Here is a 27,750-nt window from a genome sequence, read left to right on the forward strand (position 1 = left end):
GAAATGAGAAATAGAAAACCCTTTTATTAACATGTTTTACATTTACAGTTTATTAGCTAAGCAACATCCACATGCAAACATGACACTACAAACCTCTACGGGACAGCGGTGCTGACGACAGAGTGGTTCCCTCAGTCCCAGGTTGTCGCGGTTACTTCAGCTGGACTGTTCTGTGACCAACATCATTTAGAACCGAGTGATGGAACCACAAGGCCTCACAGACTCGGTCCAGCGGGCCCCACGGGGTGCACAGGCCACGCCAGTGGGGACGCTAAAGCCGGTCAACCTGAGGGCGCTGGGCGTGGCAGCAGCTCCGTGGTCCACGTTCCTGGTGCTTCGATCATGGCCGGTGAGCCAGCAGCCACCCCTGCCCCGGCCACCACGCAGGACACACCTGTTTCCCAGGGCTCACCTTCAGCACAGGGAGGAAACTGTTTCTGAAATGTTCTCGAGTGTCCCTCAGTGTCAGGTGGGCCCCGAGTCTCTTGGGGGAGGCCCCTTCCAGAGGATCAGCTAGCTGACTCCCGGTACAACATCCTGCCGATCAAACTGTGGTTCTCACGTGCGCCCGCACCCTCTCCCTTCCTCTCCTCCGAAGTGCCTGTCGGGGCTCACAGGTCTTTGGTCGCAAGAAACAGGAACACCGCCGCAGGCAGGGCACGGCAGGGGCCTACATGATGTACACCTTCTCCGCTTGTGAGAAGTGGAAGACCTCTTTGGTTCTCGGGCAAACGACCTTATCATCTTGACGGATAGAGAGCAGAGACTGGAAAACAAGACCGGAACTCATTAAGACAAACCTCACAATGAACCGTCAGGAAGTAAGTCATCTGGGTTTTACCCAAGTCGCTTCCTGAAGGCACACCCGCCGCCCCTGGTGCCCCGCCCCCTAGTGCCCCCGCCCCCCCCCCCCCCCCCCCCCCCCGGCCCCTCACATTGTAGCCGTAGACGTATCCGTTGGGCAGCATCATGGGCGGGTTGTTCTCATTCATCACATCGCCCGAGATCTTGCAGACCAGGCGGGAGTTGGCACAGTGGGCCATGGGCAGGGGCTGCGCCAGCTTGTTCAGGGAGCGGCTGCACACGGGGCAGTCGGGGCTCTTGGAACTGCCATCCTCCTTGTAGCACTGTCTGTGCCTCGGGTTAAGGAACGGTCACAGGGTCGTGAGATCCGGGGTGAGACTAGGTACATGGAGGCCACTCATTGCTGCACGGGGACCAGGCAGAAAATACACAAGAGTTCTTCCAAGGCAAAGAAAAGACTGCGTTTGGCAGGAAAACAGCCCGAGGCCTGAGCAAAATCAGAGGCCAGAGTCCCACAGCCAGGCCCCTCCCACTACTGGAGAGCAAAGGACCCGGACTCACAGCTGGCCCTACACGACCCTCACCACCCTCACCATGGAAGGGCAGGGGAGAACCATGTCAGCTGAGGCCGCCTTGGGGAAGCTGGGAAGGCTGTGAGCTACAAAGTTAAGCTCTCTCTCTCTCTCCGAGTGCTCGACACAGGCCCAGGGATAGCCACTGGTCCCATCACAGGCAGGGCCTGCCCAAAGTGCCCAGCGTTAGATGAGCAAGAGGCAGACAGCCCTGATGGAGACCTAGAAGAGACCATGTGGTACACTAGAGAAGGACCCACACACACTAGGTCAGTGTCAGCTCTCTGGCCACAGGGGGGCTGCCACTATGCGAAGATGTGACCACTGGGACAAGGGTCAGAGCAACTGACACTCCACCGAATACTCAACCCCACAGGAAGACTATTCTGAATGGTTCGACTACCAGCTGCCAGAGACAGGCCAGCGTTAGCCTTCTGTGGACACGGTGTGCTGGCAGCCTCAGGGCAGGCTCCTAGCCCAGCCAGGGCCACGGACACGGGCCCAGAAGGATACGGCGTCTTGATGGCCGAGAGGCCGGCCTGCAGGGTGAGGGTGAACACCGAGTTGTTCCCCAGCTGGTGCAGCCGGTAGTTGTCGTATCGGAACTGCTGGATCAGCATCCTCCACCGGGCCGGGTCCAGCAGATCCTGGAAGAGAAGGCAGAGGCTGGGACGAAACAGCACCCACGCAGATCAGCACTGCAGGACAAAGCCCCTTCCTGCTGGCTGGGTGCTCAGCGGTGGGGGCTCTGTGGCCCCGTGACAAGGACAGGACTCGCTGTGGGCTAGAAGGACAGCTCAGCTGAGTGCACCCTCTTGCAGGGAGCCCCGAGCTCTAAGTGAAAAAGCCACATTACAGAAAGTGAAGGTTAAATCTGGTCAATGTGTCCCTAAAATTACAAGGTTCACACTCAGAGGCGTGGGGTGGGGAGGCACATACAAAAACAAAAGTGAAACCCCTGATATCCACCCAGGAGGAGGGTGTGACCTCCCTGCAGGAGCCCTCGGAGAAGCGGAGAAGCGGTACACGTCACAGCCTAACCATAACTAACTGTCCTAACACCACTCCCCTCGGAGCCCAGTGCAGGGAGGGCTGTGCCTGGAGAGAGCAGCCCTGCACCCTCCACTCCAGCCCCTGTGCTGTTTCCTGGGTGACCCAGTCCCACCCACCCAGGACTTCCCACCAGGGTATGAGGCAAGTGTCGGGGTCCTCTGCTCTGTCCTCTGAGCCTCCTGCTTTTGTTTCCAGGCCACCCTACAGCCTCCGCTCCAGGGTGTCTGCACCCGATATCGCCCATTCCCTGAGCCCAGGTCCTCCCATGTGTATCCCCGAGCTGCACCTGTCACCTGTCACCCAGCAGGCCCCGACTCTGGGGGAGTGGGTGAGCACTGCTATTTGTTGGGGAACCCCCCAACAGGCAGACCTATCTGAGAATTGCCATTGTAAGGCCTCTAAGGGAGGAGACCTGGGTGTCACACCACCCTGGGCCAGACGTCCAGTCCCAGGGGTAGGTCCCCCTGGGTACTTACATTGTCATTGTCAGTACCCTTCTCCACAGCAGGGAAGAGTTAAAACAGCATGAGTTAGGATCTGAGTTTAAGCTCAACACCTGAAAAGTTCTGTGACCTCATGACTTTTGATTGTAATACATCCCGGACTTTTGATTGTAATACATCCCCAAATACCACAGAATTCTGTGAACTCAGTCTGGAGAAGCTTTCAGATGCTGTGCAGAAGGCCTGTAGCCAATACTGCAGAGGTGGGGGCAGTCCGCCAAGGGCTTCACAGTACCCTGGGCATGGCCCAGCCCTGGGCTGGGTGGAGCGTAGGGCAAGCCCTGGACAGAGCAGCTTCAAGGCCCAGACAGTATGGCTGGTCCAGACCACAAGGAGGAAAATTCATGTCAGTCCTCCAGGCACGGGCACCTATGCATGAGTGCCGTGGTCGGACTGTGTCCCCACAAAATCCACATGCTGAATCCTAAGCCGTGCAGTGGTGGTAGAAGATGGGGCTTTGGGAGCTCTGGCCATGAGAATGGAGCCCCATGACAAGTCTATGGCTCCCTGGTGCCCACCCCCAGATGTGGGCCACCACAGTACACAGATCCAGCCTCCAGGACAATGAGACTATGTTTCTGCTTTACAAGCCCCAGTGTCCGGGTTCTGTGACAGCAGCTGGCATGACCAAGATGGGACGTGAGTGCAGAGTGGTGCTGTTGTACAACACACACACGCAGGGCAGCTCTGGGTGCGGGGCAGCTCCGTGCAGGGGCAGCAGCGGGAGTGGGGGCAGCTCTGGGTGTGGGGCAGCTCTGGGTGCGGGGACAGCAGCGGGAGTGGGGGCAGCTCTGGGCACCAGGGCAGCTCCGTACGGGGGCAGCAGCGGGAGCGGGGGCAGCTCTGGGTGCGGGGGCACCTCCGTACGGGGGCAGCAGCGGGAGTGGGGGCAGCTCTGGGCACCAGGGCAGCTCTGGGTGCGGGGACAGCAGTGGGAGCGGGGGCAGCTCTGGGTGCAGAGGCAGCTCCGTGCGGGGGCAGCAGCGGGAGTGGGGCCTTGGTCTTCAGGTGATGGTGCAAATGGAGATGGGAAAGGCTAGGGGCAGCTGAGTGAACTGAGGGGCCTGTCACTTCTGCTGGAGGGACGATGACCCTTGTCACAGGCAGAGCATGCTGCACTAGTGGACAATGGTGGAAGCTGCTTCTGAGGTGAAGGGGCAGCTGGCTTCCCAGGTGCTCGCGGTAGCAGGACGAGAGAAATGGCTGCAAGTCGGAATTGTTCATGAGCAGGAAGCAGGCTTCAGGATTCGGGAGAGAACTCAGAGAACGTAGGTAGCCCAGCGACCCAACGAGGAGACGAGTGTGACTAGGACAGCGCTGCATCCCCGCCCAGCAGGAGAACCGAGGGGAGGGGAAGGAGTGAGGACGTCGACTTGGATGTCAGGACAGGATGATCTTCAGGACAAGGGGAGAAGGACCCTGGGTCCACTCCGAGATCCGCGGGGCTGCCCTAGGCTTCAGGGAAGACGACCCCTGCACAGTCGTGACGACCTTGGGAAAGGCCCCAGGACACCTATGCTGAGACCCGGGCACACGCAGGGCAGGCCTCCCAGTTCAGGAGGCACCGGCAGGGGGTCCTGGGAGGTGTGTGCTGTCACCCGAACTCAGGTTCTTCTGATCCACTTTCTCAACAGTAAAATGGGAACCAAATGAGAAAGGGTTCATTTGGGATGTCGGTCAAAGGCCCAGGGCTCACAGACGTAGATTACCTTGTAGGGGGAAATGTGTGTGTCCGGCGGAAAGGCCAGCATGCCCATGACCTGGCGGACTTCATCCAGCTGGCTCCCTTCAGCCTGACTGAAGTGTTTCCTTGCATGTCTAGAAAACAGCAGTTTGGTTCTTCTAAGTTTGCATTGTCATCTTTAAGAATCTGAGCTCAGTCTATACTCAGTGACATGGGCCAGGGTCTGCCAGAGCTCAGCTCATCCAGGGCTGGACTCCCACCCAGTGCTCGGAAGCAGAGTTACTCCAGCACCTCTCCTCGACGGGACGGGGACGGGGACAGCATGAGATGCACAGGTAGAGACTCTCACACAGAAACACCTGGAGACAGTTGTTCAACCACACAGGGCACCTGCCCGAGCCCCTCTCGTGACCCTGACTTAGCACCCAAATCCCAAGGATACACACTGTGTCTGGATCCCAGGAGACAAGACCCTAGAAGACCCCAGGCATGCAACTGGGAGCCACTGGGCTCAGGGAAGCTGGGCTCCACACCTGCACTCCTTCCCCAAGACCCCCTCTCTCCTCAGAGGAAACCTGCCCTCACAGATGCCTTGGTCAGCCCTCTGCACTCAGACCTACCCCACCCTGGGGCCAGTGCCATCCTGCAGAGGCTGGATGGGTCAGCAGAACGGAGTCAAAAAGAACAAGCACACTGGGGAGACACCGAGACTGGGGCCATGAGACTGCCTGGCCATGGGGAACCCCTTGTTCACTCCCTTCACGGTGCTCATCCTGGGTCAGAGCACAGGCTGAATCAGGTGGGAACCAGAGTAGAATAGCATCAAGACACCTACACTCCAGGGACCGCCTCTGCCCCACGCTGGACCAGTGGGACACTGACACATCGCCCTTACCCAGGGGTCCTTGTTTGGGGACACTGCATCCAAAACAAGGCTGAGCAACAGTAACGGGCCAGTGTTCCCGTCCTTCTGCCTAGACCACCGGGCCTGCCAGGCTGAGGCCGCCTTGGTCTGCCCAAGGATGGGTCTCGAAACCACCAGGCCCCCAGCCTCCCCCACCCGCACTTCTTCCAGTGACAGTGCAGGCTGCTCTCCTTGGGCAGAGACCGCCCATCAGGACAGCCTGAGCCACCTTCCCCAGAACATGAACTGCCGGGCCCCAGCTCCCCACCCTCCACCAGAACTGTGCCCGTCCTGCTGCATACCTCACGGCGTCCAGCCTCTTGTTCTGCCGGATAAGTTCAATGAACTCCTGAATCCTGAGGCTGAACTCCAGGCAGCTCTGAGGGCAAGAACAGGACAAGGACTTGGGGCAGCGGCACCACAGAGCAGCATCCCCGGCCGACCCCACAGACGGGCTCGATGCTGGGTTTACAGCACTGCAGAAGGAAGCTCAGAGCCACCAGGGCAGTTCTGACGTCCCAACCCTAACTGCAGTCCACAGCCCACTGCCCACTGCCCACTGCCTCCCGGTGTCTGCGGTTCATGGGCCCAGCCTCACTGGCGAAGCCTCAGTGAAGTGAGGCAGGAGCAGGACTGCCACCCGCAGGCCTGGGCCCTGGAGGACGTCTGGTGGGCCTGACAGGCGTGACCAGGGGTGAGAAACAGCCAGGAGTCCCTGCAAGGCCCTGGGGCCATCAGCAGTTCAGTGTGTGGGACACAATGTCCCAAGCGAAGCAGGTAACCATGCGGGGAAAGCCCCCTCTGCACTGAGTCCTTTTCCTGGTCACCTCCTCCTCGGTCACCAGCCTAGCTGGGGCCTCACCTCGCCGGCCTCAGTGTCAGTGTCAGAGTCGAGTTCACATCTGCCCTGACCTGCCCGTCGGTCCCACCCTGCCAGGGGCTGCTGAGGGAGGCAGGCCCGTTCCTGTGCTGCGGCCGGAAGGTGGCACTGTACACAGACGGTCGTGTGGGCAGGAGCAGGGACCCGCAGGCTGAGGCCCCATGGACACCTGGGGAGGCCGGCCCAGGCAGAAGGAACGAAGGCTGGGGTGAGTGGCTGGCCAGGACCAGGCAGAACCAGCACAGGTGGGGAGAGCTGGTCAGAAGCCCCAGGACTGGCCAACGCCCGCCATGTGTCTGACAGGAGCCACCTGGAAAGTTGCACTGAAGATTTTGAGGGGCACTAAGATGCCACAGCAGGGTCCTTCGTACGGACACCCCCACACTAACTCTGAGATCTCAGGGCTATCGAGTCAACTTGGGCTCACATGCTATGGCTGGGGGGTAGGGGTCGCCAGCAGGCAAAGGTGACTTCTGTGACCTAAGATGGAAAACAAACTGCTTGCTCTACAGAGGTAGTAATTCAAACTTAACTGTCCTAGCCGGGGCCCTCAGCTGGTTAGAGAATGGTCCCGATATGCCAAGGTTTTCAACTCCATCCCCAGTCAGAATCAAATGCATAAATCAGTGAAGAATTGAAGTTTCTCTCTCTCTCTCTACTGTCAATCAGTAAACACTTTTAAGAAATATCTAAACTAAAATATCTTTCACATGGTTTCAGATAACATTCAGTATTTCCAACCAAAAACAGTTATGTGAACTACTGAACAAGAGGCAAATCTTAGGGTTCTTCATTTGCGTTCACTGCGCCCATATCCCAAGATGGTGTGAACAGAAACTGCCCCCAGCAAGTCAGGTCCATCAGCCCCAAACACCCGGTACTCAGTTTACTGACCCTGCATGCTTCTCCCGCCCCGCCTCCTGGCTGCCCAGGCCCCACAGCTCAGCAGGGACTCCTCAGCCCCAGCCCTGCGCCAGGGACCAGGCGGGAGCACCGCTCACAGGCTTCCCAGACCCTGGGGCCAGCCCAGTAAGGTGCAGAAAGCCACTCGCCTGGTGCCCTCCCGTCCACACCACAGGTGCTCACATCACAGCAAGGCTGGTTTCCCCCCTTCGCCCAGCCCTGACCTCCATGTGGGTGGACCTTTCCCATGCCCGACCCCTGGCTGGGTGAGGCAGGTGCTGCGTTCAAGGGGCAGGTGTGGTACAGACTAGAGGGAGAGCCCGCCTGCCTCCGGTCTCCGAGCGGCGGAGGCCCTGGGAGGGTGTTGCTGACGGTGCCCTGGGTGTGCTCCAGGTTACAGCTTTACACACTGGCGAGTCCCATTGCTTACGATGGCTCTCTGCTCCACCAGGACCAGTTTCAAACACAGCAGGTCCTGAACCACGTCTTTTCGTGATAATGTTGATAAGGCACCATAGGGTATCAAGGGGTACAACTGGTCTCGTGGTTTGTCAGAACCCACTGACCGGGTGGGGCAGGACTGACTGCAGGCCACCAGTGGTGACGGTGTGTATACAGAAACACCACGGCTAGGCAGTGGCGAAGTACTGAGCGCTGACTGCACCCTGCACTGAGACTTCCACGACACGCAGCACCATCACAGGTCACTGTGCACACACCGCCCCATTTCTTGAGACCCCAGTCAACTCACTAGACACTAACTTGGCATGACCAACTACTTCAGAAATACCTTCCAACTACTGGAAACTCGTGTCTCAAAGCTTCTTTTCTCTGCTAGTGTCCTGCATGGCCTGTGGGGTCCTGCTGGCCCTGGCATGGCCCTCCCAGGATCCTCTCTCCTTCTGGCCTGTGTGAGCTCGTGTGTACACACATACTGTAGAGGCAGTCGGGCACCCTGATTTGTGCAGTCATTGTTTCCTGAGCATGGTGCTAGGTCATAGGGCATCCTCCAAATGCACTTTAGAGTGACCTGTTCTTTCAAGTTCAACGGCCATCGGTGGGTTCAGCCTCGCCCGCTTGCCCACACGTGGCTGCGAGGCCCCGTTTGAGAGCGCCCGAAAGGGCAAGCTCTCGCCAAGCAGCCGTGGGTCTGGGAGGCAACGGGCTTGCAGAGACAACCTGTCAAGACGGGAAGCCCATTTCCTTCCGACCCAGTTCCCACTCTGTGAGCAGCACGGCTGTGGGGCTGGGGCAGGGAGCAGGGCGGGTGTTACGTACCAATTCTGGCTTTCCTTTTATGGTTTCCATACCAAGATCCTCACTTTCCTTAGGGGAGCCACTGGCCACTCTACTTTTCCGTCCCGGCTTCACGTCATGCTCGCTTTGGCGGCCCTGAGTGGCAGAGAGTGTCACCCTTGGCTGGTCACTATGTGCACACGACAAACTCAACCAGGGAGGGGTTAAAGCGCTCGGTTTAGAAAACAGAAACAAAGTTTTCTAACGGAGGCGGGAGGGTTAATACATGTTAAACATTTCCGCAAGCCCCACAGCGAAAACACCTCTCCATAAGCATATTTAAACTCTGTAATTATGTTTAGATGTCCACTTTTAAAGCTGCTTGTGGGTCTCAAGAAAAGCTGTATTCAAGAAGAATATCTCAGCCTGGAACACTGCCCCCTGCAGGTGGACAACAGCCTTTCCACAGGGCTTGTCTGAGTCCCCGTGATGACAGGTAGGAGGAAGGGACCGGCTCCAACCCCAGCAGCGGCTACCATGCTGCTTGCACGTGGTTGCCACCTTGCTCCCTCAGACCTCATGCTCAGAACATCAGTCCAAACCCTAACGCAGAAGGTGGTGCATCATCCAAAATGCCCAAAGCCCACATCAAACCCAGCAACCCAGCTGATGACCAGAATCAAAGAACTCAGAACCAGCAGATGGACGCGCCTTGACTCCCTTGTGCAGGTGGCACAGCCTCAGCCCCACCCGGCAGGCTCCAAACCGAGAGGCCCCACCCTCCGGAAGACCCGCCCCTCGGGGAGCTCCTCACACCTTCATCTTGCGCAGCCGGGACTTGTTGTCATGGCACCAGGCCAGACAGGTGGCGGTCTCCCGTCTTTCCAGGGACTCCTCCACTTCTTTGGCCGTCAGGAACATCTCGATGTTCACTAAGTCCTTGGGGGAAGGAAGCAGTGCAGTCAGAGCACTGGACCCAGACACTTTCAGACCCCCACCCAGCGCCCTGCAGCCCGCGCTGCTGGGACCACTCTGATCACACAAGTGCACCCCACACCAACAGCTCCCAGAGGTGTGGAAGGGTCTGCACACTGCCAGGTGGGCTGCCCGTGAGCCCTAGCCCAAGCAGAACCTTCTAGCCAGATGGAACTGAGGCCTGCCCCCCATTTCACCCTTCACAAAAACACCTGGAAACCCCAGCAACCCAGCACCTCATTATCTGAGGTTTTCCCTCTGAGGATTTGTTTGAACTTGAGATTTTTGAAAAGGGGTGGTCAGAGTGGATGGGTGGGACTGCAGTTGCTGAGCCCGGGGGATCCCAGCAGGGCAAGGCACCCAGGACGCAGGCCCCAGCAAGAGGTCAGGTACAGCCAGTAAGGAAGGACCATCCACAGCACAAGCCGAGATGACCAATGCTCAGACATCAGGAAAGAAGGGAGTCATTCAAAGAAAAAAAAATTTTCAAAGGGTAAATTTCTTCATCTGGAATGGACGTGTGGAACGTCAACACAAAAGGACCTTTGAATTTTAAGAGAAACTGAGGCTCTGAGCGCCTGCCAGTTCCCTGCACAGGTCACTCCCCATTCAGCCCAAGGTGGCAGCCACACACATGCGTGGGGTTTAAGCTACAGGACGGATCAGGTCATGGTGGGTGCAGTGTGTCATTGAGGAGTATGAGGCTAGGGCTCAGGGGGTCCCCGCACAGGGCAGAGGCCACAGGGCTGGAGGGCAGACGATCACCCGAGGGGGATCACCTGAGGTGGACACCCAGGGCCCAACAACCGTGAAGAGCTTCTGCCACCAAAGGTTAAAACATGGTCACTTGACTTGTCAGGGGCATAGATATCTTGGATCTGGACAGGGACAGAGTGGGCAGCAGGGACATGCTCTGCTCCATGAAGCTCTGACCTAAAGGAAGGAGCACGCTTGTTTCTGTACCTGCTCCACTGGAGCTACTGTAAACAGACCAGTGGAGACCGGGCCCTGCTGTGGAACAAAGTTCCACACCAGGAAAAACGGAGAACACAGGGAAAGATGGGTATCGTTGACAACCCTGCAGCTCTTCCTAATCACAGCATGTTGAAACTCCTGGGGAGGAACGAGGCACCTACAGGCCCTCGGGTTCAAAGACTGGCCCCTGGAGCCCCCGCACGGTGGGCACGCAGGCCGAGTCCCCGCCCACCGCCCACCGCCCACCTCGATGCCGCTCTGCCGTGCCAGCTTTACGGCGGTGTTGTAGTAGCCGCAGCGCAGCAGGTGCTCCACCATCATGCGGTCCATGCGCTTCCGCTTCCACAGGCTGGCGGCTGCAGGCTGGTCGCTGCTGTGCTCCTTGAGGTGCTCGATCCTGCGCTTGCACAGCTTGGCGCTCTCATCCTCAGCCTGGATAGACTCCACTGCCTGAGACACGCGGCACAGAGGCAAGCTCAGGCCAGCCGGCCAGGGTGTCGCTGACCCCGCCCCCGCCCTCAGCCCCAGGCCCCCAGCACCCTGGAGGCGCACTGGTGCTGGAGTCATTCCTGACGCACAGCAAACCCCCCCCCCCCCCCGCCTGTGGACCAGCACCTCTGTCCACGGGGGCTACCGGCTCAGGAGTTCCGCAGCTCTGTCACATACACATAATTTTAATGTTATAGCTTCTTAATTAAACCATTCTTTTTCACTTTTATTTATTCATTCTAGTGAGAAAGAAGGGGGCTGGTGGAAGGGGGGACATCAGCTGCTCCTGTATGTGCCCTGGCCAGGGTTCAAACTGGCCACCTCTGGCTTTGGGAGGATGCTTCAACCAACTGAGCTATCCAGCCAGGGCTTAAACTTTTTATCTTTATAAATTCATTTTCTATCTTACACAATACATTTTTTCCTTAAAGTCAATTTTGTTCAAAACTAGTACAGCTAGATAGCAATGTCCTGCACCTGCACTATGGTCCAGCACAGCCACCACTGCCGATGAACTGAAGTGTGGCCAGGAGCCAGGCACTGGGCAACACAGGCCCAGAGCTCTGGCTGGCCCTCGCTTTCTCGCACACACCACTATTTTTTGGCTTCCAGCTGCTGTCACAAGTGGTCTTCTCCTGTCTCCTTCCGCATCCCTGTGCACAAACCCTCTGGGCTTGCTTCTGCTCTTCCTGTTTGGAGTGTGAACGGGTCCTGCTCTCTGCACCACCTCTGCGCCTGCCCGCTGCCTGGACTGGCCACACCCAGCATCTCCACTCGCTCCCACAGCTCTGCCCTGCTCTGCACGTCCACCTTGCCATCCCAGGGCTGCACTCCGGACACCGCCTCAGGCCCACATGCCAGCGCCTTAGTCTCCACTGCAGTGCTGTCGATGCTTAAGTGTTAAATGTCTGCTATAAACATTTGTGTTTTTCACTTCAGTTACTACTTTCTTTTTCTTAAAGTTTTATTTCATTTAAGCTGAATCACTTTTTTATTTTTTGTTCTCTGCAAATACTTCCAAGCTGCTATTTATCCCTTAAGGACAGTAAGCATGGTCTGACTTCTTCTGAATCTGAAGTCTGTGCCGACCTCACTGCTTTGTTCCTTCTGTCTGGTCACAGTGGCCCATGTACCCGGTTACGCAGACACCAGGGTGCACACCACAGAAATGCATTTACTCTGCCTGGTGCCAGGGGGTTCCCCTGTCAGGACCACTTATGCCAGGCTGAAGAGCTGCAATGCTGTTGGGGGCATCCACTCCTGGGGCACCCACACCTGAGCACAGGGCCCGGGTCACCTGCACGCCAGCCCCTGGAGAGCACCTGTGTGCGCAGAGCAGCAACACACCCTCCTCCGGGGCTCCTCTCTGACCCCGCCCTCCGGGCGGTGCCCTTTTTCTCAGGAGCTCTTTGATATATTCAGTAAGATATTTTAAAACACCACATTTTGGGGGTTGTTCTCAGTGGGCATATTAGTGCAAACACTCTATCTACCATTCCCAGAAACAAGAAACCCTACATGCTGTTTTGAAGCGATATTCTAAAAATGACACATCAAGCTACGACCCATCCTGGCCTGCCCATGTGGGCACGGGATACTTTGGGGCCAGGACAGCGAGGCTCAAGATGAGGAGCAGGGCCTGGTGCTGGCCTGAGGCTCCAGAGCACAGGCAGCATGAAGGGAATGCCTGTCCAGCAAAGCCTCCCACTTCAGGCGATGACCACCAGCCCCCTTCAGGAGAGGATGGCCGTAGGTTCCACAAGAGATGGCCCTTTCTCAGGACAAACTGAGCGGCCCGAGGGCTGGCAGGCCCAGAACCAGCACTGACCTTCCTCTTGAGGACGCTGAGCTTCTCCACGACGCCATCCAGAAGGCTGACCACGGAGTCCACGGCAGGGCAGCTGCTCAGGGTCTTCTCCAGCTCGGCCACCACCATGGTGACGTGGCTGGTCTCACGGTCGATGTTCTTCTGAGCAGCGCGAAAGCGTTTGTTCAGGGTTTCGTAGGGCACCTGGAGGAGAGAGAAAACACTGCGACCCTCAGTCCAGGCAGGGCCTGCAGACGCCTGCACTGCACCTTCTTAGGGCTCTGGTTCTCCAAAAATGCTGCTTCTCTTCTGAACTCTGACCTGGGCCTACGAAAGACAGCATGAAAGGAGGGTCACTCATATTCCCAGATGAAAAGACCAACTGAAAAATACAAACTGTCCCAAACCCACAGCACCAACAGAACGCGGGGGACGCCAGGCAAGCTTCTCAGCCTGGGCACGAGGGTCCATTTTGTATTTTTTTCCAAAAAGGAAGCAGGCGATGCTATAGTTTCATCTACGATCCATCATCGGTGTCCTGTCCCAACAATTTATATTTCAAGATTATAGCCAAATGTAACTTTATTATTATATTGGGGGGCAAGGAAAGAGAGAACGTTGAGCCGCTCCTGTATGTGCCCTGTCACTGAGCGGCAACCTCCACGCCCCAGCAGCCCAGGAGGAGGCTCCAGCGGAGCTAGTCAGCCAGAGGAAGGGAGAGAGAGGGGAGGGGTAGAGGAAACATTCATTTGTTGTTCCATTCGGTCATCCATTCACTGGTTGCTTCCCATGTGTGCCCTGACCAGGGATTGAACCCACAACCTTGTTTTGGGACAACATTCTTAACCAACTGAGCTAATGGCCAAGGCCTTAACTTTTTAATTTTTTAATGAAAGACACCAACTCAGAACATTTGGGATGCAGGTAACCAAATGTCGTAAAATTGCCGGTGGGCACAGGGCCCCAGTGTCCACAGGCAGACGCTGCGCTGGTCCACCCAGGGTGTCCCAGCACTATCCATGTCCTGCAGCTGCAGGCACTGTCACCTCAGTACCCTCCTCGAGCACAGTGCCAGCCACTACGCCTGCACTCATCCCCAAGTGGCACCGAGCCACACTTCCTGCCACCACCTCCCAGGCACGGACTCACCTGCACTCAGCCCTCAGGACCTGCACCCTTGGCGAGCTCCCCAGGACTGAGCTTTCAGCCCCGCCTGCAGCCACCCTCCCCTCCCCACCAGTCTGGGCGCAGCCCAGGACCTTGGGCGTGGGGAAGGTCATGGGTGTGACCAGCGCCCCCCTCCCAGCAGGAGCTCCTAGAGTTTATCGTGTGGTCCACGTGTGTGGTGCTGAGTCACGTGGCAGTCTCTCATGCCAGCTGCTCCCCAACCTTCTGCACCAGTGCACCCGGCCACCCAGCCAGGCCCCCGCCTCCCCTGCCTTTCCCAACCCCACCCTGCTGTTTAGTCACCGAACAGCCAGCAAAGGGCTTCTGCCAAAAAGGAACGGAATTTCAGAAATGCTGAAGATTCTAAACCACATCAAACTATCACTTGAGAATGAGGGGGAAAGTACAACGCTCTCAGATGCTCAGGGACTCCACATTTTGTACTCACAAATCTTTTGGGAGAAAAAAGACTCAGAGAAAAGCCTCAGTCAAACAAAATTATAAAGTCAATGAGAGATACAATAAACAACAGTGAAGAAAAAAACCAATAAAAGATACAGTAAGGCTGAAAAAATGTCGTTAGACTAAAAGGAAAAATAAAAGACACTGCCTACATAAACATGGATAACATGACTAGGATTATAAGGCTTTGGAAGAATGAAAAAGCAAATAAAAATATATCCCAAAAGCACAAGCAACAAAACCAAAAGTAGACAAATGGTACTACATCAAACTTTAAAAAACTGTGAAGCAAAGGGAGCCATCGACAGTGAGAAGGCAGCCCAGGAACGGCAGGGGTGTGTGCAAACCACACAATCGACAGGTGAATATCCAGAACACATACAGAACTCCTACAACTCAACAGAAAACCCCAAATAATCTGATTAAACAATAGGCAAAGGTCTTTTTTTTTTTTTTTTAATTTTGAGAGAGAGAGAGACAGACAAGGTCAGGAAAGGAGAGAGATGAGAAGCATCACTATCGTTGAATAACTTGAGTTGTTCACTAATTCTCATACAAGCCTTAATCATGGGGGTGTGGGGGGGAGTGTCTCAAGCTGAGCCAGTGACCTTTGGGCTCAAGCCACTGACCTTTGGGCTCAAGCCAGTGACCTTGGTGTTTCAAACCTGGGTCAAGGCTGATGCTCTATCCACTGCACCACCATTGGTCAGGCTGGGCAAAGGTCTTGAACAGACACTTGTACCTTTCACATGCAACACTGCAAGTGAACGGTACTCCGCATCCCTGACCACAAGGGAGAGGCACTGCCACCACAGTGAGGTCCCACTTCAACCCACTCGGCTGGCGCCTCAAAAACCAGAAACAAGTGCTGGTGGGACATGGGAACACTGGGACCCTGTGCACTGTGGCAGGAATGTAGATGGTGCAGCCGCTGTGGAAACGGGTTGGAGTTCCTCAGAAACTGGTATGACCCAGTGATTCCATTTCCACACACAGAGAAAGCTGACCCTTGAAAAGAGGGAGGAGGGGTACTGAGCCCCCTGCAGTAAAAAATCCACACATACTTACGTCCACCCCCACAATATGGATTCCCAGCCTCAGAAGAGAAAATCCCGTCTTCGGTGGGTGGTTGGTCACATTGTGGCTGTGACACCGAGGTATACAAAGGCCAACTGCATATTTACTGAAGAAATCCACGTGTAAGTGCACCTGGGCAGTCCAAGCCTGTGTTGTCCGAGGGTCTATGGTATCCTTACAGGACTGAAGACAGGGTCTCAAAGAGACACCTGCACACCCATGTTCACTGAAGCAACCTTCCCAAAGCTGAGAACTGGAAGCAGCCTATGCATCTATCTATGTGGGAGAAAGAAAACGCTGTCTATACACGTGGAATACGATTCAACTTGAAAACAAAGGCCACCTGCCACAGGCTGCAACAAGGTGAACTTCAGAGGCCATGACGCTAATAAGATGAGCCAGGCACAGACAAACACTGTGTGTGCCCACTTCCAGGAGGCCGATCTATTGAGACAGAAGGGATATGGTGGATGCCAGAGCCAGCAGACTGAGTGGGGAGCTATTGTTCAACAGTGCCGTCGACCAATTATGTCCCCCCCATAAATCACATTGAGCCCCTAACCCCACTGGGATGGCGCCTCTGGGAGGTGATTAAGTCTCATGAATGGGATGCCCTTATCAGGGACCCACGGGCTCTCACTCTCCGCCAAGTCGGCCATCTGTAATTGGAAGAGGTCTCACCGAAAGCAAGCAAGAACGCTGCATCCTGACCTTGGGCCTGCAGCTTCCTCAAGTGTGACCAGTCTTTGGTACTGTGGTGCAACTGCCTGAGCTGACTCACAGCACTGGTTTGGCTATTCTGGGTCCCCTGCATTTATTTCCACAAGAATTTCAGGACTGGCTTGTCAATTTCTGCAAAAGAGCCAGCTACAACTTTCATATGGATTGTGCTGAATCTGTACATGAATTTGGAAAGTACTGCTATCTTAATAGTATTAAATCTTCTTCTTAAATATTTTGTTATTCCTGGTGCCATTATAAATAAAGTTGTTTTCTTGATTTCCATTTCTAGATATAGAAATACAACATCTTGTATACAGACTGGGTATCCTGCTTGTTGGTTCTAACAAGTGTGTGTATTGCTTAGGATTTTCCATGTACAAAAAGCATTCCATCTGCAAATAGTTTTGTCTCTTTGTGATTGAATGCCTTATTTCTTTTTCCTGCCTAACTGCCCTGATTAGTCCCTCAGGACAACACTGAATAGCAATGGAGAGAGGGGACAGCCTGGCCTTGTACCTGACCTCAGAGATACAGCACCTCATCAACTGTGAGTTTTCACAGATACCTTTACCAGGTTGAGGAAGTTCTCCTCTACTCTGGCCCAGTTTGTTGAGTGTCCTTATCATGAAAAGGTGTTGAATTCTGACAAGTGCTTTTGTCTGTCATTGAGATGGAGAGGTAGTTTTGCCCTTTGTGCTGTTAAATTTGTGAATTGCACTGATTTTGCATGTTGAACCAACCTTGCATTCCTGTAGTAAACCTCCTTCAGTCACTTTTCACACTCCTTTTCGCTTGTCAAATTCAGTTTTCTAGCACTTTGTTGACGATCCTGGCACCTATATTCATGCATGTGGAATACTGGTCTGTAGTACTCCTGAGACAGCTGTGTCTGCTTTTGGTATTGGGGTAATACTGACTTCATAGAATGAGTTAGGGAACGTTCCTTTCTATTTTTTTGGAAGAGTATGTCAAGAATCCATACTGATTCTTCTTTGAACTTGTAATGAATTTACCAGGAAAGCCATCTGGTCCTGGGGTTTTCTTTATGCAGTTTTTAAAAATCTCTTTAAATGCTATTGGCCTATTCAGTCATCTTTTATTTTTATTTTTTAAGAGAGAGGCAAGGAACGAGAGGGAGAGAGAGAGAGGTACACTGCGCTGTTCCTGTGTGTCCTGACTAGGGATCGAACCAGGAACCTCTGCGCATCAGGACAACGATGCAACTCACCGAGCTATCCAGCCAGGGCTTCCGCCATCATTGTTTAACCTTTAACCTTTACAAAATAGCAATTTTACGTGGTTCAATTAAACACACTTTCCCTTCTACACATGTTCAGTTTGTGCTCTTGTCCAACACTCCACAAGGAAGAGAGGTCTTGGATCTTCCTCAATTTGAAGCAGCTCTTTATGGTTCATACTTGGCGAAAATTTTGTTATTTGCTTCTAAATTCTATCTTATCTGCTAAACCAGAGACTTTGAGTCTGTAAGACTCAGATCTACTCAGTTTTTCCCTGGAACTTGGCTGTGTTATAGCTTAAGACCCTGGGCCTTCTGCAGCCAAAGAGTTGATGGTGTTTCCCTTCTGCACTTCTTTCCCCTTCAGTGACTCACAAAAAGTATCCTTCCTGTTTTCAAAACTGAAACGAAATCTGGCAAACAGGCAGCGGAGCCTTGTGTGACACATCTGCACTGCCACCCAGCTGCACACGACCCTCCCACAGTGTCGTGCTTTAGAGAGCTCTCATCACTGCTTCTCCAGTGTCTGCTGTGGGTTCCTGACAGTATTTGCTGACAAAGAAATGCATTTGCATTTGTCATCATAATGTTTTCAGCCATTTTACCAGCACAGGAAGGAAGTATTTCCCCAATGGCACGAGGCTTTTTATCTTTCACAATTAAGAAACCTCAGAAGAGGCTTCTAAATATTTATCACAAAGCCAATACATCTTCTAAAGTGTTTCCTTGAGCCCTGAACAGCAGTATATATCACTGTATGTTCTGCAGAGCTGTCTCGCGTTCAGGTAAGTGCAGGGGACAGTCTCCCAACCTCGGTGTTTTCGTGGTATACTGAGCTGACCTCCCCAAGCACAGCACACACTCCAAGGGAGGCTCACCACGAACAGGAGTGGTGCAAATCCCCCATTTTAAATAGGTTCCTTGAAAAATGACACATTCTGGTCCTGGTCAGGTAGCTCAGTTGGTTAGAATGTCAAGCGTCATCCTGATACGCCAAGGTTGTAAATTCAATCTCTGGTCAGGGTACATACAACAACCAACCAATGAATGCACTGATAAGTGAAACAATGAATCAATGTTTCTCCCCTCCCTCACACCAGACTTTCTTCTCTAAAATCAGTAAATAGTAATTAGGTCCTGGACAGGTGGCTCAGTGTCATCCCAGTGTGCCAAGGTTGCGGGTCTGACCCCTGGTAAGGGCACACAGGAGAAGTAGCCAATGAATGAACAAATATATGGAACGAATTGATGTTTCTCTCTTTCTCTCTCCTCCCCTTCCTCTCTCTCTCTCTCAAATCAATGGGGAAAAGTTTTTAAATTAGAAAGAGCAAAGAAAATCGGCATGTTTCTGGTCACCTGCCACAGGGGTGTGATGAAACCAGCAGCAGGAGGGAACGGCAGTCAGGACCACCACACTCTCCTCCAGTGCTCATGCCAAGGTGCCACCACAATCCACTGGTTACCCGCAGAAGTCTTGTCAGGCCACACCGGTCCTTTTCAGAAAGGGCAGTTTAAGTAAAAACGAGCTGCCCATCCTGAGTCAGCTGGGGTGATCACACAGCAGGAAGCCTACTATGGCCACAGCATGCAGGAGCCTGGCTGTCCTCCTCACGGTCAAGCACCCCTCGCCTGAGAGGGCTCACTGTCCAAAAGACACGTGGCCCCAATGGGCACCTGTGTCAATTTGAGTATGTGACAGTAACAGAGCTTACTCTCTCACTTTTTAGTTAAAAGATATAAACGAAAGCCAGTTGTTCTGCAACCAGGTTATTCTGTCACTTCACATCCCACTCTGGTGCCAAGCAGGGTCCAGCCCTTCCTGTTATGAATAAACGTACCTGACCAAGCACACAGAGGCAGGAGGTGCCTGTACAGCGGTCATTTGTACTTTCAAACAGAAGCGTGACAGCCTGTGCTGATGCAGCCCTTCTTCATCTCAATGCCAGGCCACGTCCCCTGGTCACCTGGTTTACTAGGTCACTGCGAGTGACGGGCTCGAGCTGCTCCTGCTCCTGCTGCTGGAGTGGTGAGCTCTGTGCCTTCATCATGTGCCAAGTGACTGAGCTGCCCTTTCTCATTCATTGTAATCGCTTCCCAGTTGGTTGGCTTGTGTTTTCTGGGTACATATACATATTATCTCTCATTCAATCTAATAGTTACATTTACTTGTTTCAATTCTTTTTTTTTAAAATAATTTATTTGTTGATTTCAGCAAGAGAGGAAGGGAGAGAGGCAGGAGGGGAAGGAAGGAGGAAGGGGGGGACATCAAACTGCTCCTGTACGTGCCCCCATTGGGGATCGAACCAGCAACCTCTGCACTTCCAGATGATGCTCCCACCAACCAAGTCACCTGGCCAGAGCTGTTTCCATTCTTAATGCTTTGGACAGAATTGACAAAATAATACTGAATAGTCTATTTTTTAATTGAAAACTTATTTCTTCTCTGCCCTCTCTAGGACTTGCAGCCCCATGGTCAAAACAGACAAAGGAGTCAAACACACTGTGTCAGGTGGAGGTGGTGGAGCTTCCAGTTTAAATAAGGTGACCTCACTGGAAGGTGACACCGGAGCAAAGACCAGAGCAGGTTAGGGAACAAGTCACATGGACATCTGGGGGAAAAGGTTCCTGGGCAAACAAGTGCAAAGGCTCTGAGGAGCCACCCTGTGGCAGCAGGGAGGCCACCGTGGCTAAGTCCCAAGGGCAGTGGAGGGTGGGGAGGAAGGGGAGAACAGGGAGAAGGGGGAGAGTAGGGACAGAGAAGGGGACGTGGGAGGCCAAGTCATGAGGGCCTGAGGTCTGTTCTGACAACTCTGGTTTTTCCTGCATGTAAGAGCAGAAGGTCCCAGACAGGGTGGAGGGCAGAGAGAGGACCAGCAGCTGGAGGAGGACATGGTTCATAACGGGGCAGTCAGAGCCACTGGAGGGGGAACTGAGGCAACAGAGAACACCAAGTGCTGCAGCAGTAGGCAAGACGGTGTGGGCTCCAATGCAAGCTGGCTGTGGACAGGGCAGCTCCCTCTGGGTGTGGGCTCCAATGCAAGCTGGCTGTGGACAGGGCAGCTCCCTCTGGGTGTGGGGTGTGGGCTCCAATGCAAGCTGGCTGTGGACAGGGCAGCTCCCTCTGGGTGTGGACTCCAATGCAAGCTGGCTGTGGACAGGGCAGCTCCCTCTGGGTGTGGGGTGTGGGCTCCAATGCAAGCTGGCTGTGGACAGGGCAGCTCCCTCTGGATGTGGGGTGTGGGCTCCAATGCAAGCTGGCTGTGGACAGGGCAGCTCCCTCTGGGTGTGGGCTCCAATGCAAGCTGGCTGTGGACAGGGCAGCTCCCTCTGAGTGTGGGGTGTGGGGTGTGGGCTCCAATGCAAGCTGGCTGTGGACAGGGCAGCTCCCTCAGGGTGTGGGGTGTGGGCTCCAATGCAAGCTGGCTGTGGACAGGGCAGCTCCCTCTGGGTGTGGGGTGTGGGCTCCAATGCAAGCTGGCTGTGGACAGGGCAGCTCCCTCTGGGTGTGGGGTGTGGGGTGTGGGCTCCAATGCAAGCTGGCTGTGGACAGGGCAGCTCCCTCTGGGTGTGGGGTGTGGGCTCCAATGCAAGCTGGCTGTGGACAGGGCAGCTCCCTCAGGGTGTGGGGTGTGGGGTGTGGGGTCCAATGCAAGCTGGCTGTGCACAGGGCAGCTCCCTCAGGGTGTGGGGTGTGGGCTCCAATGCAAGCTGCCTGTGGACAGGGCAGCTCCCTCAGGGTGTGGGGTGTGGGGTGTGGGCTCCAATGCAAGCTGGCTGTGGACAGGGCAGCTCCCTCTGGGTGTGGGACGGAGCAGGGACGCTGGTCGTGTTTTAAGGGGGCGGGGTGAGGACGCTGTGTGCCAGGAGGCAGCAGCTGAGGGCGGGTTGAGCACCACAGGTCCACGGTCAGGAAATGACAGCTAGAGCATCAGCAGAGTTGGTAATTTTCTCACTGAGCCACATTCAGTTGATCAGTTCAGGTACTAAATTATTTAGGGATATTTAGTTATTAACTATTAGTTTATAGTTATTAAAACAGTAAATTCTTTTCTCCAGAAAATTTTCAAAATAATGGTACCCATGTATAGTCTAAAACATATTATATTTAAAAATACCCCACAGTCCCCTCTGGTGGACATGGAGCTTGCCCTCCTCCCACAGCCCAAGGAGAGCACTTCCATGATGTGGCATTCTGGTGCTGCCATGTTGCCAGCCACGCTCTTCTCTGGGGCCACCCTACCTTCCTGGTTTGCTCCCTGTTCCTGCTTACCTGCAGCCATGGCACCAGGGCCCCCATGGTACCTGTCACAGGCCCAAGCACTCAGTGGCCCTGCAGTCATAACCTCGGATAGCTCTGAGAATGTCCTGAGTCACACTGCTCCAAATGGACTGAGTGCCGATGAGGCAGGGTCTGCCAAGACTTCAACACGGCCCACAAACTTCTCCCCAGAACACACCTCCATGGCCACCCACTGAAGCCACTGCCTCCACCCTATAGGTCCCCAGCCCTCCTGCTGACCCACACTTGCCTCAACTTCATCCTGGTCATTAAAAGGAACTGGACCGTCCTGTCCACTCATTCAACACCTCCTTCCCACAACCTGGAGCTGTGCCAGGACAGGGTCTTTCTTTTTCTTCTCGATACCCCAGTACCCAAGCAGTGCCTGGGGCTCAGAAGCTCTCCAAGAGCCACCAGAGGGGTGCGAGGCCTCACGTCTGGACCCTCAGCCTGCGCCCTGTGCCTGCCTGCTGTGCACTGAGACAAAGGCACCACAGGTCGCCGTCTGGGTCTGCTACGAGGAGCCCACAGCTGGGAGTCAGCACCAACTCTGGCTAAGCCCATCCATCACAAAACACTGGGTATCAGACACCTCTTCTTTCCTTGACTTAGTATGTGTTTGAAAATAACTCGTTAGCACAACCACCTGCAGCAAGCGGGAGTCCTCCTTCCACCCTGTCCGCACCACCGGGAAGGGCCAGGCACACGCAAGGCAGACGTGCTCCAGGACAGGACAAGCCACCCAAAGAGGCCTGCCGTGCAGTCAAGTGTCTGACAAGTGGTACGAAAGACCAGAGGGAAAGGCCAGAGCAGGAGGCAGGCCAGCCCTTCAACGCAGGCACTTCAGCTGCGCCCCAGATCTGGTGGGTCTGGGAGGGAAAAGGCAACACGAGGCTTGCAGGGAGGAGCCGGTGCCTGAAGGTCTGACAGGCTGGGAAAAAGGAAGGGGACAATTCAAGTGCCCTGGACCAGAGACAGTAGCAGGGTCTGCAGTGCAGCACAACCACTCTGTGAGGGAGGGACTGCCTGACTTTTTAAGTCAGAAAACCTATAGCAGAAGGAAATGAAGACCTGGCCTATGGCCACCAACCAGGACACAACACACCCAGGACCAAACCCCCCAGCAGGCCCTGGCCGGTTGGCTCAGTGGTAGAGTGTCGGCCTGGCGTGTGGAAGTCCCGGGTTCGATTCCCGGCCAGGGCACACAGGAGAAGCGCCCATCTGCTTCTCCACCCCTCCCCCGCTCCTTCCTCTCTGTCTCTCTCTTCCCCTCCCACAGCCAAGGCTCCATTGGAGCAAAGATGGCCCGGTCGCTGAGGATGGCTCCATAGCCTCTGCCTCAGGCGCTAGAATAGCTCTGGTTGCAACAGAGTGACGCCCCAGATGAGCAGAACATCGCCCCCTGGTGGGCATGCCGGGTGGATCCCGGTCGGGCGCATGCGGGAGTCTGACTGCCTCCCCGTTTCCAACTTCAGAAAAATACAAAAAAACAAACCAACAACAAACCCCCCAGCACATTCGTCTCTTACGTCCAAACTTCATGCTTTCCAGAGGTTCTCAAACTCGAGATCACAAAGCCCCAAAGGCAGCCAAGGTCAACTTTGAAGTTACAATTGTAGGCACATAACTGTCACCCAAATTTTCTACGACATGTACAAACCCAGGCTTTGAAACTGTAGGGTAGTACTAGGTCAAAAAACTGTCACCAAATTGAAAGTACAAAATTTAAACATTCCCATAGAGAATTTGTCTACAGACCCAGCTGAGAGCAACACCCCACACTCCCCGCAGTCTGTCACCTGTGAGGAAGACAGCTGGAGGGTGGGGCTGAGCTGGTTTGAGCTGGGGACCCCTAACTGAGGCACCAAGATGAAGCTCCAGGCAGGTTGGAGGTGGGCACAGGTGAGAGTCAGGGAGGAGCCAGGACCCACAGCCAGGTGGCCTGGTGACTAATACCAGGCCCCTTCTCCTGGGCTGTGCAGGCTACCAGCTTGGGTAGTGATAAAGAAGACCTCTAAAACACCACTTTATTTCTGCTATCTGAAGGAAAAAAACAGAAATACACCAAAACATTAATGGGACGATTAGCAGAATAAACAAGAGAATAAACATCAATTACTTTTGTGATCAGAAAAAGCTATTAAGAACAAAATCAGTTCAAGATGGCGAGCTAGGCACCCAAGTTTCTCCCATCTCCACCTGTGGAAGCCTGAGGGACGTGACCTGTAACACTCGAGGGCATTCAAGGGTAAGGAACCAGCTAGGGCCCGACCATGAGGCTGTGTTCCCACCACACCCTCCCTTACAGGAACATGAAAACAAATTCTGGGAAGCCAGATCCGGTCCCATGGTTCTCACGGGGGTGATATTGCCCCCCAGGGGACATCCTGGCCATGTCTGGAGAGCTTCTGAGGCCATGCTACTGGCATCTGGTGGAGAGAGGCCAGAGAATCATCAGGCCCCTGTGAGATCGGTGCCAGGAGGCAGTGTGCCTGGGTCTGAGCAAGGACAGCAGCGCCTCACTGCAGCTCCCTTTTTTCCCCTCCTCCAGGCACCCAGGGTCCCAGGCCCTGACACTGTGACGAACCTGCCCCATGGCTACAAATATCAGGACACCTATCTAGTCTGAAGACTCAGTCCTGTACACGCCTGGCCCCATGACCCTACAGGACACATGCCCTTGGATGACAGAAGCACCATGACACCGTCCAGGGCCCAGGCCCCAGCCCTTGCTGCCTTTTCCCTGGACATCGGGGCTGTGCCCTCAACCTGTGCCTCAGGTCTGAACCCTGCTCAAGACTGCACAGCTCAGCTCCTGCACCATCAGCTCTTCCAACATCCGGTTACATCCATGTTAACAAATGTGTCCAAGTCAAGGACCCTGAGTTTCCCAGTGAAACCTCACTATCCACTAGGAATTAGTCCTGAAAAGTTCTAGAAAGAAAAACGTTAACTCAGCAGAGACACACTGCACAGAACAGGAATAAATGGGACCTAAACAACCTAGAGGGCAGTGATGAAGGCAGCTTCTCGGACTGCTAACATTCTGCTTTTAAAAATACTCTAAAAAATCCCTGGCCAGGTGGCTCAGTAGGTAAAGCATCATCTTGGCACACCAAGGTCGCAGGTTCGATCCCCTGTCAGGGCACCTGTGAGAGGCAAGCAGTGAGTGCACACTAAAAATGCAACAACTAGGTCGAACAAGTTGATGCTTGCTCTGTCTCTCCAATCACTAAGATTTTAAGAATTTTTTTAAAAAATGAAAAAAACACTAATAAATAAAGCTTTTTAAAAAACATGGCAAGCTCCCTTGAAATGACACAATGGTATCTGCATGACTGTTTCAATAAAAGGCTACTTTAACAGCTGCAGAACGCAAGCCACACTCCTGACTGTGACAACAGGGGAGGACGAGAGAAAGAAACCTTTCCCGTTTCTCACATTCATCAGCCAGGACCCAAGGACACAAACCACCAGTTCTGACCTTTGAACCTTGTCTGTCAGCTCAAAAGACAACCTGAGGGTGGACTGAGTGAGTAAGACCCAGGCCAGCAGGTAACCGGCCCCTACCCCCCACTCCTGTTGAGTCCTCAGGCAGCTTGGTCTGCGGCCTCTGAGAGCCACACACTGACCACCTACACCCTGCAGGGGTCCCTCAAACAAGCGGCCTGCTCCTGGCCCCTCCTGCGTCAACCACCGGTTGGGGAAAGGGCAGGGTCCCAGCTCCGGTGCCGAGGCTGCCTGGCTCCAGTCCTGTGTCTTCTAACGTGCAGTCCCCCATTTCACACGCAGGTGACATCGGAGCCCACAGTACCTACATCCGACAGGAGAAAACACTTGCGAGGACTCGCACTGCACCCGCCATCAGCAGTCCCCACCAACGTGGATGGGGGGGGGGGGGGACAGAACCCAGAACCACTCGGGCTCAGCCAGGCTCTCCCAGGAATGTGACGACCTTGACCTCTGCAGGAACTCCCTCCCAGGGGTGGCGCCGCCAGGCCGTCGCCGTCCAAACCTTCCCCGATCAGGTGAGCTGCAAGCCAGGGCAGGCCCTCCCGCGAGGAACACCAATTCCACCTAATGGAATGCGACTTGGCTAACTGACCATCCAAGGTCACCCAACCGGCAACAACCAAGCGGCCAGGGCTGTATTTCAGGTTTGGTGACACCCGCAAAATGGGTTCTCGTGACCTGGCGGGGCTCTCCTGACAACTTCCCTAATCGGTGACTGGAAGCCCACACACGACAGCTTCTGACACGGCGCTTCCGGAGGGCAACTGGCCACCCTCGTCGGGCTCCGGGGCCGGGCGCCAGCCGCCCCACACAGGGACGAAGCTCGGCCTCGCCCCGGACCCCGGACCCCGGCCCGCCCGCCCCCGCCGGGGCCGGCAGAGGGGGGACACACGCCGGCCCCGAGGGCGAAGCCGGCGCCGGGCTGACGCGCTCCCCGCCCTGCCACGAAGCCCTCGCAGGCCGGGCAGGGGAAGCCACGGCCCCGAGCCACACCCGCCGGGCCAGCCCCGCGGACGCGCGGGCCGCAGACCCGCCTGACCCGGACCCCGCGGCCCCACGCCCACGGACCCGACCCCGCCCCGTCGAGCCCACAGTCGCAGGCCGCGCCTCACCCGGGGAACCGGGCCCCGCACACCCCGCAGGCCCCAAGCCCGCCGCCCCCAGGAGCGCGCACCCCCCCCCCGGAGCTCGCCTAGTCGCAGACCCGGACCCCGCGACCCCACCGCCTGCAGACCCCCACCGACCCCACAGACCCCGCCCGGCGCCCCAGGCCGCGCTCCGGCACCCGCTGACCGCCGGCACCAGCCCGGCGCGGCTGCCCCGCCCGCACACCCACCTTGAGGGTCGGGTACTCCTGCACCTTCAGGGTCATGGAGAGCTGAGCAGCCGACTCCTGCACCGCCATCTTGAGTCGGCCAAAACATTAGCGGGCGGAGGGGAAGCGCCGCGCGGCACGCCGGGTAGTGACGTCGCGGGGCTGGGTAGCCGGGCGACGCGTCTGCACCAATCGTGTCCGCCCACCGGCCTGGCGGCGGAAAAAGCCGCTACCAATCACCGCCGCTCTTCCTCTCCTCTAGCCAATCATCGGGAAGACAAGCTGGGCAGTGCCCTCCTTGAACTAGGGGCGGGGCAGGGTGGCCTCTTGGCCGGAGGTTGCTCCTGTCGACCCTTTTTCTCGACTAGGATGCGCTGGGACCCACGAGGGGCGCGGCTGTGGGGGCAACTAGTGTGGGGTCTCCCGCAAAGCTGCCCTTATATGCTGTAACCCTTATGGCAGTGACCCCTAGCGGCTGTAACCCCTCGTGGCAGTGACCGTGCAAGGCAGTGACCCCTCGTGGCAGTGACCCTCCAGGAAGTGACCCTTCAGAGCAGTGGTCCGTCGTGGCATTGGTCCTACTCCGACTGTCTCCTCTAGCAAGGTGGCCGAAATGTCTGCAGGCCGGGGCTGTATGTCAGCCATGGGGCCCCATTGCCAGATTAGCCGCTGGAGGCTTCATATGGAACCCCAGGTTTCCTATTGGAAGAGAAAAGGGGGAGCGTGTAAAACTAGTTTACAGGAAAGCGGCTCCCAATGTAGAATGGGGGCCTGTGCGCTGGAGGTGGGAGCATCGGGGGTACTCTGAGTTCCGTTCAACCATTTCACATTCTTATCCTTTCAAATATAATCCTTTCATTCTCTTTTTCAAAAAGAAATGAAATTATTTCATTAGTTAGATGTCCACATTAAACCATCTGTTATGTTTCACTTTTCAGGCTCATTTCTTGAACAATTTAAAAGATGATAGATAGATAGATAGATAGATGATAGATAGATAGATAGATAGATAGATAGATAGATAGATAGATAGATAGATTTAGCGAGAAAGAGGGACAGACAGGAAGGGAGAGAAAGAGAAGCATTGATTCTTCACTGCGGCGCCTTCGCTGTTCATTGATTGCCTTCTCATATATGCCTTGACTCAGGGGCTCCAGCGGAGCCAGTGACCCCTTGCTCAAGCCAGCGACCA

General features: G+C 55.1%; 1 protein-coding gene across 5 annotated transcripts; it reads right to left on the reverse strand.

Annotated features, from left to right (window-relative positions):
- MAEA (macrophage erythroblast attacher, E3 ubiquitin ligase) lies at nucleotides 1-26,737 on the reverse strand. Of its 5 annotated transcripts, none has more exons than XM_066278705.1 (10): nucleotides 26,580-26,737; nucleotides 12,807-12,989; nucleotides 10,736-10,939; nucleotides 9,356-9,478; nucleotides 8,582-8,695; nucleotides 5,823-5,899; nucleotides 4,642-4,750; nucleotides 1,890-2,023; nucleotides 936-1,131; nucleotides 1-766 (listed from the first exon to the last, which is right to left on the reverse strand). In XM_066278705.1, exons 1-10 carry the CDS (start codon nucleotides 26,646-26,648, stop codon nucleotides 671-673), a joined length of 1,305 nt encoding a protein of 434 aa, XP_066134802.1. In that variant the 5' UTR covers nucleotides 26,649-26,737; the 3' UTR covers nucleotides 1-670. The 5 variants fall into 5 exon arrangements, with proteins under 5 accessions (XP_066134802.1, XP_066134804.1, XP_066134805.1 ...); XM_066278707.1 differs by lacking the exon at nucleotides 26,580-26,737 and adding an exon at nucleotides 25,549-26,057; XM_066278708.1 differs by lacking the exon at nucleotides 26,580-26,737 and adding an exon at nucleotides 25,545-26,057.
- Nucleotides 26,738-27,750: the final 1,013 nt, after the last annotated feature.

This window comes from Saccopteryx bilineata, chromosome 5 (assembly GCF_036850765.1).
Source record: "Saccopteryx bilineata isolate mSacBil1 chromosome 5, mSacBil1_pri_phased_curated, whole genome shotgun sequence".
NCBI lineage: Eukaryota > Metazoa > Chordata > Mammalia > Chiroptera > Emballonuridae > Saccopteryx > Saccopteryx bilineata.

Bases quoted from the DNA above. Each gene is read 5' to 3' on its own strand.
- MAEA (XM_066278705.1), bottom strand. From the start codon at position 26,648: ATGGCGGTGCAGGAGTCGGCTGCTCAGCTCTCCATGACCCTGAAGGTG. The intron at 4,751-5,822 runs GTATGCAGCAGG...GCTGTTTTCTAG, and splicing joins AAGAGGCTGGACGCCGTGAG to ACATGCAAGGAAACACTTCA. The intron at 767-935 runs GTGAGGGGCCGG...CTTGTTTTCCAG, and splicing joins GATACGTCTACGGCTACAAT to TCTCTGCTCTCTATCCGTCA.